The sequence below is a fragment of the Oncorhynchus kisutch genome, linkage group LG21 (genome assembly GCF_002021735.2).
Source record: "Oncorhynchus kisutch isolate 150728-3 linkage group LG21, Okis_V2, whole genome shotgun sequence".
Taxonomy (NCBI): Eukaryota; Metazoa; Chordata; class Actinopteri; order Salmoniformes; family Salmonidae; genus Oncorhynchus; species Oncorhynchus kisutch.
The window spans coordinates 15,951,659-15,969,503 of record NC_034194.2 but is presented as its reverse complement, the minus strand read 5'-3'; the positions used below and the strand labels follow the sequence as shown (position 1 = coordinate 15,969,503).

The 17,845-nt window shown below is 42.6% G+C and overlaps 1 protein-coding gene across 9 annotated transcripts in view; it reads right to left on the bottom strand.

Moving 5' to 3' along the window:
• Window positions 1–17,845, bottom strand: part of lama2 (laminin, alpha 2) — a 137,600-nt gene that overhangs the window by 60,254 nt on the left and 59,501 nt on the right. For all 9 annotated transcript variants that reach the window (XM_031800294.1, XM_031800298.1, XM_031800296.1 and 6 more), the window contains exons 14-18: window positions 14,951–15,162; window positions 14,551–14,662; window positions 12,395–12,508; window positions 7,691–7,818; window positions 6,936–7,022 (exon numbers count right to left, since the gene is read on the bottom strand). In XM_031800294.1, coding sequence (XP_031656154.1) covers window positions 6,936–7,022; window positions 7,691–7,818; window positions 12,395–12,508; window positions 14,551–14,662; window positions 14,951–15,162 — 653 coding nt within the window. The remainder of the gene's footprint in view (window positions 1–6,935; window positions 7,023–7,690; window positions 7,819–12,394; window positions 12,509–14,550; window positions 14,663–14,950; window positions 15,163–17,845) is intronic.

Genomic DNA, 17,845 nt, shown 5'->3' with positions numbered 1-17,845 from the left:
CTTTCGTTGTGGCTGGCAAAACAACATTCTTGGTCCGCAGCTCAAATTGACCATAAATATCACAGTAGCCACTAGACAGTAAGCACAAACTATTCAACAATAACATATTACACTATTGAATAACGCAGCCAAACCATATGGCACTCTTGAATAATGCAACAGTTCACAAGCATGAAGGCCTATGTGCAGAAAATTAAAGGGTTTCAGTTCTTTGGGCGGCAGGGTAGCCTAGTGGTTAGAGCGTTGGACTAATAACCGACAGGTTGCAAGTTCAAATCCCCGAGCTGCCGGTACAAATATGTCGTTCTGCCCCTGAACAGGCAGTTAACCCACTGTTCCTAGGCCATCATTGAAAATAAGAATTTGTTCTTAACTGACTTGCCTAGTAAAATTACAATTAAATGGCTGTAGGCTACACACATTAGGCTACATTTTAGCGTCAAGAGAAAAGCACAGAGCTCCTATAACAGCATGTCTTCATCAAGTAACATTAGCCTATCAAAACATTTTGTCCATGCAAAAGCGTGTAAACATATAGGAGGTCACGGTATAATTTGCACTGGTCCTGATCAACACATTTCATACAAGTCTGTCACGTATACTCCCTCTATCCGGCACTCGAGGTCAACAGGCTGCTCATTATTACGCACACCTGTCACCATCGGTCTGTGCATTAGTGCCTCATTAGACTCACCTGGACTCCATCACCTGCCTGTTTACCTTCCCTATATATGTCAGTCCCTTTGGTTCTTTCTCTAGGTCTTATCGTTTCTGTTCCAGTGTTCATGTCTGTACGCTACCTGTGTTTCTTGTTTTGGTCGATGTTCAGTGTATTTATTTAATACACTCTCTGAACTTGCTTCCCGACTACTCAGCGTACACGTTACATAGTCTGGGTGCTGAGATTCTATGCATGCAAACTTTACACTGCACAAGTATACTGAGTGTACCAAACATTAGGAACACCTTCCTAAAATTGAGTTGTACCCCTCTTGCCTCGGGAACAGCCTCAATTTGTCGGGGCATGGGCTGACTCTACAAGGTGTTGAAAGCGTTCCACAGGGATGCTGGTCCATGTTGACTCCAATGCTTCCCACAGTTGTGTCAAGTTGGCAGGATGTACTTTGAGTGTTGGACCATTCTTGATACAAACGGGAAACTGAGCGTGAAAAACCCGTTCTTGACACACTCAAACATGTGCCCCTGGCCCCTACTATCATGCCCCGTTCAAAGGCACTTAAATATTTTGTCTCGCCCATTCACCCTCTGAAGGGCACATATACACAATCCATGTCTCAATTGTCTCAAGGCTTAAAAATCCTTAATTAACCTGTCTTCCCCCCTCCATCTACACTGTTTGAAGTGGATTTAACAGGTGACATCAATAAGGCATCATAGCTTTTACCTGGATTCACCTGGTCAGTCTATGTCATGGAAAGAGCAGGTGTTCCTAATGTTTTGTATACACAGTTTATTTCTCTGTACACTTGTAACTTCATGCATAATAACCATTCTACTGTTTACATGGACCCAGATGGCTAGGACGCTACACCACAGCCATACATTAAGCAGTGAGCTTTTTCTTTTGTAATGAGTAAAAATAGGGAAATATGAAATGTAAAATACACCTTTCTTACCAATTATATAGAATATGATTATAAAGATGTCATCCAGTATATAATCCACCCTGATCTCATTATATAGATAGGCCATAGGTGGGCAATCATTTTGGCTCAAGGGCCACATTGAGCGCTGCACAGTTTTTTTTTTCACTGAACGATTTGTTAGTCAAAAGCAATTTGCGGGCCAGAAAAAGGGCAGTTATTTGAAAATATATAGGTCCGTTATAATTCATATAAATATATAGGTCAATTATAAATTATATAAATATATAGATACATTATAATTTATATAAATATATAGGTCAATTGTAAATTATATGAATATATAGATACATTATAATTTATATAAATATACAGGTCCATTATAATGTATATAAATATATAGGTCCATTATAATGTATATAAATATATAGGTCCATTATAATTTCAACATCCTTTCTATCTAGTTTTAGCCATTCAAGAGTGACCTGGAGTGTTTTTTAACCCAAAATAATAATCCCCCCCACCACCCCGGGCTGTATGTTGCCCAACTCTGAGATAGGCCTACTGTATATTCTGTATTTCCCTGACGACTCAAACTGAATTCTTCCACTGCTCTATGTTCACTACATACTTCAGTCTGAGACTGCCGTCGGTGAAGTCGTTTGTGGTGACGTCAAAACGAGGGCTGGTGTACGGAACAAAGTCATCATCGATTTAATCATCTTTAACCAATCAGTATCAAAGCCAATTATGCATTTCTAAAAGGAAGCTTTCCCCATGTGAGTTCTGACTCTGGTGAAGCAACCCATTGGTTTCTAGGACCAATCAGAATGGTTAGAATATGTTTGAGTTCTAGAAATAGTCAGGGAGGTACTCAGATCCAGGCTCATTGCAGAGAAAAAACGATCATCCGTGGGCATGGCGTAGCGTTTGGTCGGAGCAAGGAGTATGGGTAGCTTGGCAACTACAGCATATCCGCTAAGAAAACTCCTATTACCCACATCCAACTCAGTCCAGTTCAGTTGGGTCTGTGGTTCCTGACTGGGTGAGGGTGAGGGCGCTATTCTTGACCAAATGTGCCATCTGATGTATTTACACACCCATGAACTCTCCCTGGCAGCCTGGCCGCCCTGCTCTCTCGGACAAACAAGAAGGATCCGTCTTTAACACTGATGTCTCCCGCCAGGTGTCTGCCTTCCCTATCTATAAATACATCTGCAGCTTTTCCTCTTGGCTCCAAGCAGACGCCTTTAAAACAGGAAACATTCTCACCCCAGCCTGGCAACGCACCCCGCTCTATCTGTCAGGCCCTTGTGGATCAGATATCCATGCCCACTCGCTGCCAAACTAAACGTAAACGCTAATATGTTTCAAGGAGCTCAGAGGCTCAGACAGAGAATAGGCACAGGATTGGAGGTCTGTGTCTATCAATCGAAAGCAGAGTCTGTTTCTATCTATCTTTCCATCAGCCAAGCTTATGTTGTGTATTTTCATCGACAGCTTCCCTCTGTTCGCCTGGCCACTCAGATCAGCTTCCAGAAAATGTGAAGTGAAACCTCTTTCCCTGCTCTAGCTGGCTGATTCCTCAGGATAGACTCTTCTTCCCAAATCAATAATCTTATTACTGGAAACTCTGCACTTGATTGGGAGAATGTACTCCTGGCCCCTGCAGGATGGCTTCCCAGGGCGGGAGAGACCTCTTCACGCGCCTCTTTTAACTCCGACTGCCAATTTGTTTCCAGGAATTGCAGTAGTTTGATGGCGCTGAGGAGAAAGCTATTATTACCTACTAACCCTCCTTGGTGCTGCAGCAGGGCACTTGTTATCAGGCAGACAGTGCTCCAAATCCAGAGTTCAGTTCACTCTCTAGACTAGAAAGAGGTATTGTAGGTCCAGGTGTGGAGAGGGACATTAAGAGAGCACACCTCTGTAATGTCCTTCACTTCACCATTTCTCAGAGAGCTCCTGGGAGAGAAGCCGGGCCCCGGGGCCCCCTTCACAGGCAGCCATGATAGATGAGGCCCCATCCTGTCTGTCTGTAGCGTAAATGAGCTCCTGTCCCCCCTGTCCCCCATATGGCCCGCAGAACCCAAATCCGTCCTCACCCCACCTCTTGCTTTATAGATCAAGAGAAGAGCAGCACAGGGATGGCATACGTGCCCACAGCTGCCTGTCTCCATCTGTCAGAGGGTATGGGTCAAAGAGAGGGGTGTTGCCTCGCCCCATCCCCTTGGCAGTTTTCTGACTCTAAGCCCTGCAGCAGTGCCATAAGGCCTACCATCAAACCCACACCTACCACACAGCAAGTAGAAATATCAACAATCTATCCCTCCGTCTCTCTGTCTCTGAGATAGAGAGAGAGAGAGAGAGAGAGAGAGAGAGAGAGAGAGAGAAAGAGAGCGACTGATGCATTTATGTCGCAAATGAAATTAAGAGACCTCAGAACAGAACTGCGGGCACCGACTACTAAGTGATCAATCTTTCCGCTGGTCCAGAGAGGCTGGTCCTTTGTCTACCGATGCCTCTGGGAAAGATCCCACCGCTCTGAAACATCAACTAAACCCATCTGTATTCTCCACGCTTTTATGAGTGGCTTTCATAGGCACACAGTACCATATGGTGACCGAACTGAACAGACAAACCAGAAAAGACCACAGTGGCATATGGGCTGCTTTTGAAATGCATGTGCAATGAATAACAAACAATAAAATGCACTAGCCACCAGTGTGAGAACCATACATAATTTAAAACTGCCAATAGTCATGAGCGTAATTAAATCAGAAGATATCCATTTAATTAAATGAAATACAAGACTAATTATGGACTATCTATAACCTATTGACACAGTTCTCTCTTCATGCGGATAACATCTGTCATCTTGCACAGCATCACATACCGAACATAGACCTAGGGTGCATTCGGAAAGTATAGACCCTTTGGCTTTGTCCTCATTTTGTCGCGTTACAGCCTTATTCTAAAATGGATTAAATAAATGTTTTCGTCAGCAATCTACACACAATACCCCATGACGACAAAGCGGGGGAAAAAAAATGTTTTTTTAGAAGTGTTTGCAAATGTATTAAACATAAAAAACAGAAATAGCTTACATAAGTATTCTGACCCTTTGCTATGAGATATGAATTTGAGCTCAGGTGCATCCTGTTTCCATTTGATCATCCTTGAGATGTTTCTATAACTTGATTGGAGTCGACTCTTTCCAAATCGTGTCCAATCAATGGAATTTACCACAAGTTAACTCCAATCAAGTTATAGAAACATCTCAAGGATGATCTATGGAAACAGATGCACCTGAGCTCAATTTCGAGTCTTACAGTACCAGTCAAAAGTTTAAACACCTACTCATTCAAGAGTTTTTGTTTATTTTTACTATTTTCTACATTGTAGAATAACAGTGAAGACATCAAAATGATGAAATAACACATATGGAATCATGTAGTAACCAAAAAAGGGTTATATTTTATTTTCCTCAAAGTAGCCACCTTTTGCCTTGATGACAGCTTTGAACACTCTTGGCATTCTCTCAACCAGCTTCATGAGGAATGATTTTCCAACAGTCTTGAAGGAGTTCCCACATATGCTGAGCACTTGTTGACTGCTTTTCCTTCACTCTGCAGTCCAACTCATCCCAAACCATCTCAATTGGGTTGAGGTTGGATGATTGTGGAGGCCAGGTCATCTGATGCAGCACTCCATTTACTCTCCTTCTTGGTCAAATAGCCTTTACACAGCCTGGAGGTGTGTTTTGGGTCATTATCCGGTTGAAAAACAAATGATAGTCCCACTAAGGGCAAACCAGGTGGGATGGTGTATCGCTGCAGAATGTTGTGGTAGCCATGCTGGTTAAGTGTGCCTTGAATTCTAAATAAATCACAGACAGTGTCACCAGCAAAGCACCCCCACACAATCACACCTCCTCCTCCATTCTTCACTGTGGGAACCACATATGAACCAAAATTCTTACATTTGGACTCATATGACCAAAGGACAGATTTCCACTGGTCTAATGTCCATTGCTTGTGTTTCTTGGCCCAAGCAAGTCTCTTCTTCTTATTGGTGTCCTTTAGTAGTGGTTTCTTTGTAGCAGTTCGACCATGAAGGTCTGACTCACACAGTCTCCTCTGAACAGTTGATGTTGAGGTGTCTGTTACATGAACTCTGTGAAGCATTTATTTGGGCTGCAATCTGAGGTGCAGTTAACTAATGAACTTATCCTCTGCAGTAGAGGTAGTCTTCCATTCCTGTGGCGGTCCTCATGAGAGCCAGTTTCATCATACTGCTTGAATGTTTTTGCGGCTGCACTTGAAGAATCTTTCAAAGATCTTGACATTTTCTGGATTGACTGACCTTCAAGTCTTAAATTAATGATGGGCTGTCATTACTCTGCTTATTTGAGCTGTTCTTGCCATAATATGGACTTTGTCTTTTACCAAATAGGGCTATCTTAGGGCTATCTTCTGTATACCTTGTCACAACACAACTGAAAATATATTTTGATTTGTTTAACACTTTCTTGGTTACTACATGATTCCATATGTGTTAATAGTAAACATAAAGAAAAACCCTGGAATGAGTAGGCGTGTCCAAACTTTTGACTGGTACTGTATGTAAATAAGGTATTTCTGTTTTTTATTTTTAATACATTTGCAAACATTTCTAAAAACCTGTTTTTGCTTTGCCGTCATGGGGTATTGTGTGTATATTGCTGATGAAAACATTTATTTAAGAATAAGGCTGTAACGCAACAAAATGTGAAAAAACGCAACGGGTCTGAATACTTTCTGAAGGCACTGTACATACAAAAATACATTCACATTTCTCAGAGAGAGTTGTCAACAACCCATTGAAGAAACAGGTAATCTACCAATACCTAACAGCAGGTAACAAAGGACACTGAACCTCTCACACCGAGTAAAGTCAACCGGAATGCAGCTGTGTTATGACTGTGGTAGTATTGTTATGACTGTGGTAATATTGTTATGACTGTGGTAGTATTGCTATGACTGTGGTAGTATTGTTATGACTGTGGTAATATTGTTATGACTGTGGTGGTATTGTTATGACTGTGGTAATATTGTTATGACAGTGGCAAGTATTGTTATGACTGTGGTAATATTGTTATGACTGTGGTAGTATTGCTATGACTATGGTAGTACTGTTATGACTGTGGTAGTATTGCTATGACTGTGGTAGTATTGCTATGACTATGGTAGTACTGTTATGACTGTGGTAGTATTGTTATGACTGTGGTTGTACTGTTTTGACTGTGTCTAGGACGGTTAACTCGTCTTCCTTTTGTCTTTGGGCACTCACCTGTCACAGCGTGGTCCGGTGTGCCCCGGCTGGCATCGGTCACATATCAGCTCCCCTCGCGGGTCCACATGGCACGTGGGGCTGAAACTACGATGTTTTTGAGTAAGAAAAACAGGAAGTAGAAGAAAAAGAAAAGAAACACGTATCAACAACCCCATCCTTCTGTCCCCCATAAACACAACAACATCACTGAGTTGAAAAAGAGGGAGAGTCCAGCTCCTGTCCCCCTCCTGATCCCAAAGATAGAGCAAGAGTTGGGCTGGGTCAGGGATAGGTTCCAGTGTTCCTGACAGAGGGCTGATGGAATGACTGGCCAGTCTATTTCAGAAGACACTGGATCCCAGGGCAGGAACGGTGGGGTAGCACTGCCTTTTGGGAATGTCTGGGGGAAGAAGCTTTCTTTAGCCGCTGGTTCTGCTACTTTGGCCTAGTGTAGAGGAATGCTCAGCTGCTCAGCTCCTGGCCTGAGGGCACACCGCTCCACTCTAGCCACCAGGGGATTACCACCCATTACCAGTGATTGACTGGAGCTATTGTCTCTGGCCCTGTTCACAAGTAAATGACCTCAACATGGTGGAAACACAACAGATCTAGGCGACAGCACCGCCAGTCACGGTGGTGGATCCCCCCCCCAAAAAAACACAGGATTAGAGTCATGAAAATGAATTATAGGTAGGGAGAGGTCAGTATGGCTAGATAAGGATTCTGATTAAGTGTCATATAAACTTAGTTCCATGTGAGATGTGATGACATACTTGTTGGACGGGATATTGAGGGGGCAGGCGCAGGGCAGGCAGTCATTGGCTGTTCCCTTGGTAGCGTCCCCATAGAAACCAGGGATACATTCATCACAGTGGAATCCAGTGGTGTGGTCAGTGCAGCCCTAGAAATATACAGTAGGTTTAGTTAGGTTAACAACCATTCTTTCATTCTAGAACAATACCAGTACACACTTTTTGGGGGGTATACATCCACTATAAACCAGTTTTTCCAAGTAAAAATCTGGTCTAGAAAAAAAAGGAAGGGAAGTGCTGCTAAGGTACACAATGGTATGTTTTTGTAGACAGAAGCTGCTAAGGTACACAATGGTATGTTTTTGTAGACAGAAGCTGCTAAGGTACACAATGGTATGTTTTTGTAGACAGAAGCTGCTAAGGTGCACAATGGTATGTTTTTGTAGACAGAAGCTGCTAAGGTACACAATAGTAGGTTTTGGTAGACAGAAGCTGCTACGGTTCTTGAATGGCGCAGCGGTCCAAGGCACTGCTTCTCAGTGCTAGAGGTGACACTACAGACCCTGGTTCAATTCCAGGCTGTATCACAACCAGTTGTGACTGTGAGTCGCATAGGGAGGGGCACAATTGGCCCAGTGTTGTCTGTGTTAGGGTTTGGCCAGGGTAGGCAGTCATTGTAAATAGGAATTTGTTCTTAACTGAGTTGCCTCGTTGAATAAAGGTATAAAAAAACAATAGTAGATTGTTGTAGACAGAAGGTGCTCTTTGGTAAATAAAGGAGGACCAAGGCACTATTCATATAATTCATTAAAATGCCTTTATTTGTATCGCATGTTCAAATGGAAACAAAGCTTTGGCCATGCAGCCGAAATGCGTCTTGAGTTTTTAACCTTTGTTTCCATTGAACATGCCACAGACACAAAGGCATTTGAATGACTTATATGAAGAGTGCCTTGGTCCTCCTTTCCTTTTGATAAAAATCTGGTGCATTGTCAGAATTTGTCTGAGTAGCAGCTGTGCTTGATTGGCAATGCAGTCACACGTGCGAACGCATGTTCAACATTTGAGTCTAATCTACAAAGAAACCCAAAGTTTTACCTGTCTCGTCTCCATAGCGTTGTCTGACTGGGATGGTCTGGTGAATAATTGGGAGAGACTTTGAGAGTCTGATGTTGCCAAATTAAACATAATGTATTTCCCCATAGATTGGCATTAACCCAAACTCCGGTAATGCACCGCTAATGAAATGAGAGCATTTTTTTGGGGTCCACGCATCGTCAGCCCCAATAAAACCTAAACGCTCTTGAGTCAATTGCAGATGTCTACTCAGCATAATCACCAGCATAGAGAAGATCTCTTGATTATGGGGGTGGGGAGGCTAATAATGGGTAATGGGGTTGATGTGATAGGGGGGAGGGGGGTGCGCTTACCCCCTTCCCCACACAAGACTGGCTCTGTGCCACTTGCTTGGCCTATTTGTTTCTCCAAATCATTTCCTGTCTCTGTTAAAATGTCCAATCCCTGGTGGGATCAATCCTGAGAGCTTTTCTAGATGCAAGGCGGGCAGGCACACTCTCCTGAGCAGGATGAGGGTGGCCAGGGTTTAACTCACTCTCATGACATAATTTACAGGCACTAACCTGCCTGGGAGGAGACAACGCCAGGCGTCAGGGAAGTAGCCTACCGTAGACACCACACCACAGCTGACAGATTAGTGCGCATGATCGCTCCTGACCTACAAAAGTACAAAATACCTTATTCTCTCACAGCAATGGCGAACTCTTGAAATTCCTTTTGTCGCTACTGATTTGGACGATTGGACGATTGGATGCCTTTTGAACATTTTAGGGTGTTTTTTAGAATAATTTGTATTTTTGTATTGTTGTATTTCTCATGCTCCTGCCTTCAGTTTGTGTAATTTGTATCACTGCATTTTCATGAAGCAGGGCTCCCCTTCAAAAAAAGGACTTCGGTCTCAATGGACCTCACCTGCTTGAATAAAGATGAAATCAATACAAATAAATAAACATCCCATCAACATCCCCATCTGCCTTCCACCTGCTCATAGCTGACATATAATAAAACATCCCCATCTGCCTTCCACCTGCTCATAGCTGATATATAATAAAACATCCCCATCTGCCTTCCACCTGCTCATAGCTGATATATAATAAAACATTCCCATCTGCCTTCCACCTGCTCATAGCTGATATATAATAAAACATCCCATCTGCCTTCCACCTGCTCATAGCTGATATATAATAAAACATCCCCATCTGCCTTCCACCTGCTCATAGCTGATATATAATAAAACATCCCATCAACCTCCCCATCTGCCTTCCACCTGCTCATAGCTGATATATAATAAAACATCCCCATCTGCCTTCCACCTGCTCATAGCTGATATATAATAAAACATCCCCATCTGCCTTCCACCTGCTCATAGCTGATATATAATAAAACAACCCCATCTGCCTTCCACCTGCTCATAGCTGATATATAATAAAACATCCCATCAACCTCCCCATCTGCCTTCCACCTGCTCATAGCTGATATATAATAAAACATCCCCATCTGCCTTCCACCTGCTCATAGCTGATATATAATAAAACACCCCCATCTGCCTTCCACCTGCTCATAGCTGATATATAATAAAACATCCCCATCTGCCTTCCACCTGCTCATAGCTGATATATAATAAAACATCCCCATCTGCCTTCCACCTGCTCATAGCTGATATATAATAAAACATCCCCATCTGCCTTCCACCTGCTCATAGCTGATATATAATAAAACAACCCCATCTGCCTTCCACCTGCTCATAGCTGATATATAATAAAACATCCCCATCTGCCTTCCACCTGCTCATAGCTGATATATAATAAAACATCCCCATCTGCCTTCCACCTGCTCATAGCTGATATATAATAAAACAACCCCATCTGCCTTCCACCTGCTCATAGCTGATATATAATAAAACATCCCAATCTCCCTTCCACCTGCTCATAGCTGATATATAATAAAACATCCCAATCTCCCTTCCACCTGCTCATAGCTGATATATAATAAAACATCCCAATCTCCCTTCCACCTGCTCATAGCTGATATATAATAAAAACATCCCATCAACATCCCCATCTCCCTTCCACCTGCTCATAGCTGATATATAATAAAACATCCCATCAACATCCCCATCTCCCTTCCACCTGCTCATAGCTGATATATAATAAAACATCCCAATCTCCCTTCCACCTGCTCATAGCTGATATATAATAAAACATCCCAATCTCCCTTCCACCTGCTCATAGCTGATATATAATAAAAACATCCCATCAACATCCCCATCTCCCTTCCACCTGCTCATAGCTGATATATAATAAAACATCCCATCAACATCCCCATCTCCCTTCCACCTGCTCATAGCTGATATATAATAAAACATCCCCATCTGCCTTCCACCTGCTCATAGCTGATATATAATAAAACATCCCCATCAACATCCCCATCTCCCTTCCACCTGCTCATAGCTGATATATAATAAAACATCCCATCACTGTTCTAGCAGTCCGTCTGTTTAATCCTGAAGGAGTTCTAGTCTGTCTGAAGGCAGCTCAGACAGTGAGAGCAGAGCGGTGGGAGTGGTGCGCCAGAAGAAGGTGAGAGAGGTCAGAGAGCGCTAGCTAGCTGTTTGGATGAGGACAGACAGACAGCTGAGACTGGCCCCGGGCCCTCGGGACACAGCCCTCCACTCAGCTCACGTCTATCTGAACACAGAGTCATGACAAATCTCCACAGGGTACACCCTGATATCTGTCGCCACCGACACAGTCCTGAGCGAAATACGCACAGTCTGCGAATGAAAAGAGGGAGCAGAAAGTCAATATGATAGAAAATTGTATCCTGGTTGGGAACCAACCAGCAACTCTCTTCAGGTGGAGGCTTAATCCTCACAAGAATCAGTGCTATAAGGATTTAACAGTGGTACTATTACCAAGGGTGGGATTGTTACAACACCTGGAGCACACGTATGCAAATATGATGTAATGCCATACTATGCCAGTAGGTGATGTCAGGAATAGTCTTCTGCGAACTATCAAACATGTCCGTCCAACAAATTGTCGCTGTTGACTGGCCAAGCTTCAAACACACAATAAACACTTTTTACTATCTCCAATGGTAGCATTTGCCATGCGCTGCGTCTTTAGGAGAGCACAGCTGTGACCTGTTGTAAGGTGAAACTCGGGAGCAGGTGCTGTGTCCACCATTAACGAGGGAGGAAGGAACATGTTAAAGTAGCTCAGTGGAATGAGTCAGCTCTGAGAACTCACACCCCTGCGACTGACAGGGACATGAATTTATGAATTTGTATATGAATTTAACCTTTATTTAACTAGAGCCAGTTAAGAACAAATTCTTATTTACAATGATGGCCTACCCCAGTCACACCTTAACCCGGACGACACTGGGACAATTGTGCGCCACTCTATGGGACCCCCAATCACGTCCGGTTGTGATACAGCCTGGAATCGAACCAGGGTCTGTAGTGACGCCTCTAGTACTGAGATGCAGTGCCTTAGACCTCAGCGCCACTCAGGGGAAATAAGTGTATATTATCAGAGGATTATCATAGCCAATTGAAACGCTCTAATGAGAAATGTGTTCATGTGAACTCTCCATTTCCTCCTTACACCCCCCCCCCACCAGATCGTTTCTTGTCCAACGTACCAAGCATTGTCCAGTGATGTCATCACAGTTTGTGGCATGGCCTTGGCAGTCGCATGGTTCACACACTCCTTTGAACAGGGTGCTGTTGACCCTTCGATGACCCGATGAACACATCTGCAACACAAACAGTCACCAAGGCATATCGTGACTATGAAAAACCGGGTACAGAATTTTGACAGTTTAAAGACACTGCTTTGTAGGTGAATTCAAATGTAACGATGTAAAAACAAAATCAAATGTCTCCAAGCTAAAGTGGAAAATTTGGAAATACAAATGACTATAGTGAGATTTGGAGTTTAATTGCCTCAGAAGCTGTTTTGCGGTTCATAATTAGACCTACAAAGCCGTAATTGATGCATCAATTTTGCTGCACTAAGTGCTTTGATTTGTACAGTTGGAGAGACATTTTATATATTATTGTTTATTGCTGTGCATCAGGAATGGTAATACAATGGATTTGAAATGCTACATTCAGATTTTCAACCCAAATCATTGCCACTTTATATAATGTTTACATACCCTACATTTCTAATCTCATATGTATATACTGTACTCTATACCATCTACTGCATCTTGCCTATGCCATTCGGCCATCGCTCATTCATATATTTTTATGTACATATTCTTATTAATTCTTTTACACTTGTGTGTGTATAAGGTAGTTCTTGTGAAATTGTTAGGTTAGATTACTTGTTAGGTATTACTGCATGGTTGGAACTAGAAGCACAAGCATTTCGCTACACTCGCATTAACATCCGCTAACCATGTGTATGTGACAAATAAAATTTGATTTGATTTGAGTAAATTGTCAAAATAATTGAAGCAAGCAATTTCAGGTAAACAATGGCTGTTTTTTATCTGAGTAGGTACACATATTAATCCAAAAGCAAAACATTAGTTCAAATTACAAGTAAGAGAATAGGGAATGCGCAAGCTTCACAATAGTACAATAGCCTTAAAATAAGCCTTAGAAACACAAGCTTTAGAAACGCAAGCTTTATCAGCCATTTTGTCAACTCTCAGTAGATACTGTGTAGTTCAATGCACTCGTGGACATTGATCGGACACAACACTCCGTCAGGCATCGCTTCAAAACTTTCACTACGAGGCTGAAAACAACGAGGTACACCCAGAGGAAAGACAACAGCAACAAACATGCCCTGTGTTTTGTCTCGCTCTGCACGTTCTCTCTGTACTGACCTTAGTCAGAAGTGCTACCCTGTCATACCTCTGCAGAGAGGAAGAAAGGAAGAGAGGAGAAAGAGACAAGGAAAGAGAAAGGTGAAAACTACACTGAAGAAACAAAAGACTTGCTTGGATAAAGGAATGCCTACAAACAGCAAGAGCATAACGGTGAGCGTAGAACAGCAAGGGCGTTTTTCTCAAAGGATAAGGACAGAAACAAAAGCACAAGAGAAAAACATTTGAAACACAAAGGACATAGAAAAACAAAACATATAAATAGATATTAGACCCCTGGGCATTGGGTGAAGAGAGTATAAAACAATCACCAGTATACGTACTATGAAGATTTACCCTTTCCATAAAGGTTATGCTATTGGATTTGTAGATATGAAACCTCGGGCAGCATCTTTCTTAATACTCTGTACGTTTAATGGTTTTGCTGAGGGATAAAGGATTAGTGCTGAGCCGCGAGGCCACACAAGTGTCACCGCACACTTCACAGCACGCCACCGCCGCTATTCACCGAGGTCACTTCCAGCATTCTCTCCCTCTCCAGCGCCTATCAAGACTTGATGATAACCGTGCATTATACTTCATTCCCCCTCTCCCTGCCGCCTCCCCCACACACATTTGGTGTCAGCACAAAACGCCACATGCAGAAATCAATACCCATCGCTTTTTTAAATAGAAAATACCGTTTTCAACCGAGAGTACAGATTGCTGTAATAGCATACCCTTGTTTGTACCTGTATGTCAGCTTCTCTTTACACTTACAAGCCAACTACGCTCCCGTAAGCATGCGCGCCCGCACACACCCAAACCTACCAATCACACACACTTTACAATGAATGGAAGTGAAAATGACACAGCAGCAGAGAGCCACTCTCACACAGCCACTTTTCACTTTCTTTTATTTTCCTATCCCAAGAAAAACCACATAAAATCGCGGGGAAATGAAAGCTCTGATTTACCTCACAAGACGTTCCACCGTATCCAGGGGGACATTGACACATCTCCACAGCATTGGCCATCTTCTCACTGCTGGAGAACTCACTGGCCACCTCCAGACTGACAGAATGTAGCCTGGTAAAGAGAGGACAGATACAGGAAGACAGAACCAGAACATCACACCATTAGAAAAGAGCATCAGGTCAGCTTTTCAAATACAATCTAGATAAGATCAAATTAACTGTTGAACATGAGAACACAGAGATCTGAAATGTTTCTCTACAATCTGTCTTGCCAGAACTCATAACGACGTTCTCTAACATACAAATAACATCAAGCACAGAAAACTCCAGCTGATTTTGGCCTCTTGTGCCAAAGAGCGGATGTCGTGGCAGATAAGTGTGGTGCAGTGTGTGTGGTTACCTGTAGATGGCGACCCGCTCATTGCTGTGTGAGGCTCTGATGAGGAGGCTGCTCACATTAGTTAGAGCCATCATGAAATCTCTCTTGCTGACAGGCAGGCCTGTCTCCTGATTCTCAAAGTGGTCAGGGTAGAGCAGAGTTCTCTTTGTGCTTTCCGAGAAAGGGTACACCGGCAGACCGAACCGACTGTCAATCATTTTTATCCCGCCGCCCTGCAAGAGATGAAAGGTCAGAGTTTTCCCCCCCTCGTTTGAGAGACAGCATCCATGTTGGTGCATGTATTTAATCCCCTCATGCCAGAATGCGAAGTCTTGGCTCTGACTGTCAATATGGGCCATAAATGGAGCATGGGTACCACACATGAATAATACTCTATTCTGAGACACCATGAATAGCTCAATTGTATAAAGAGTGACATTTCCTGAAATGAGACTTGTCTTTGTGTCCAGATTGTTCATTGACTCAATAAGTGTGCGAGTAATTTTTCAATGTATGCATAGTAATGTATGTGTAGGTGTGAGCTGAAAGGAAATAGAGAGATCTGTGTGAGTATGTGTGCAAGAGAGAGACGGCGAGACGGAGTAGAAAGGGAATGCTGATTGCACACCGCCGATGGATGCATTGCCAGGTAGAATTTAAGGGTAAGATCTCCAAACACGCTGGTGGGAATCATCATAGAGGATTATTAGATGTTATTCATCCCGCCTGCTTATTTACTGTTCCAATGGCTGCTGGGAAATTACAATTTATGGGTGCCGGCCACTTTATTTGCACTGAATTAATGGAGTGTACACATGCAAAGCAGGGTTTAACTATCAATAATGACCTGTCATATATCCAGGCTCTTCCCCATATCACGTATGACATGTGCTCTCCTCTCTGCAATATATTAATAAATCCCAGTGACTGAGCTTAGGTGGCTGTCATCTGACACTAATGTGGCTGGGAATCTCTCCCTCAGACTCATAAAACAAACATCTGTGTACCAACACCAGTATAACAAATACACACTGAAGGTGAAGAGGAACGTCTCTGACCAACCTCTGATATCATCCGACAATCTGTAAACACAGGATATTTTGGATGGAAAAGGGTTGAAATTGTGTTGTCAGATTGATAGTTTTTAGCATTTTATCATTGATTGCACGAGAGAGCAGGCTCTCTCGCTGGTTTCCAGATCCTCTGGATAAACTACTTCTTCAGGCTTAACTCTGAGGTTGTAATCATGATCTGAGTTCTCCAGCTTTTGTAAAGAGGCCAAGAGGACATATCAATGTCACATCGGATTGGTGTGGCTGAATTTGGGTTTTGAATAATATCACTTATGTGTGTGCGTGACTGTGTATGTGTGTGTGACTGCGTGTGCGTGACTGCATGTGTGTGTCCCATTATTCAGAGTGCTTAAGGGTGAAAATCTTAAAGCATTCCTCATGGATCACACACACACACACAAATAAAAGACAGCGAATGCATCCTCTCACTGCACTCGGCTGACTGAAGATGGAAACGATGACAGATGAACCGCTGGTCCACGATGGAGCGTTAGTAAAAAGGACACCTCGCTAGCGTAATAGCCCGAGGAGACAGAGAGAACAAACGACGGCGAAAATGTGCATATCGAGCATCACTCCCAAGGTCAGCGCCGATCGTCTCCTCCATGTCGGGAATGATTAAACAACGCTAAAATGAATCCTTTAATTGATTTGCAAACAGCTTCGGCAAAGTTGTGTGAACGACAACAAACAAAGAAACGGTGGTGAGCCAGCTTCAAAGCGGGGTCTTCTATTGGTTGTTTCACGACTGAGGGGCAGAAAGTGAAGTAGGCCTTGTCTTCAGAGCAGCGTAACAATCGGAAAGGCCTCAGAGAGCCTTTACTGTGAGATATATGCTGAGCGCTGCACAAACTAACGCAGATGCGTTGCAAATTTAGTATAGAGCTAGACCAACTAAATAGATACACTCTTCTCTGGGGCCCACTCTATGTTCATGATAATCAACAGCGGTTTTGTTATATGTTGTAATAAAAAAAACACAAGGAGTCCTTGCTGTCATGTTGGATGATGCAGCCTCCTCAACAGAGTGCTTGTTAGGAGCATTAATGTCTTCTCTGAGAAACAAAAAAAGAATATTGGCAAAATGTATTGCTCACAGAATAAGACAGGTCTGATCACACGGGATTCTTAAAAGGAAGATATATTGGAGACAACATTAGACAACTAAGAGAAAAAAATGGAAAACTATGAGAATTCATGTAAACCGGGTATAATCTTTATAGTAAATTTTGAGAAAGCCTTTGCTACAGTACCTCAGTACCTCTGAATCTGATAATACGAGCCTGGATTTGTTTTTTAGGATCTCTCATAAAATGGGTAAAAGTAATGTACAATAACCTTATGTAAAATAATAAATAAATAAATAATAATAATAATAAATAAGGTGTAAATCAAGGTTGCTCTCTATCACCATACCTATTTATTACGGCCATTGAAGTGTTAGCGATAAAAATCAGAACCAGTGATAACTTTGAGGGCCTACAAATTAGGGATTAGAGACAAAATTACCAATTTACGCAGATAATTCAAGTTTTCACTTGAGTCCTCAATCTTCAACCTTGAAGGGCCTTATTGAGTACCTGGATAATTTATCCCAGTTCCTCCGGACTAAAACCCAACTATGATAAGTGTTACGGATGGGTCTCTAAAAGATACAAACTTTTAACTGCCATGTGGTCTCCCGATTAAACGAGCAAATGGTGAAGTTGATGTGCTTGGTGTACATATTCCGTAAAAATGTTATGTTGTTGCAAATATTAACTTTGGTAGAAAACTTGGTAGAATAGATAGGATATTGAAACTGTGGAGAGGGAAACACCTGTCCATCTACAGAAAAATGATC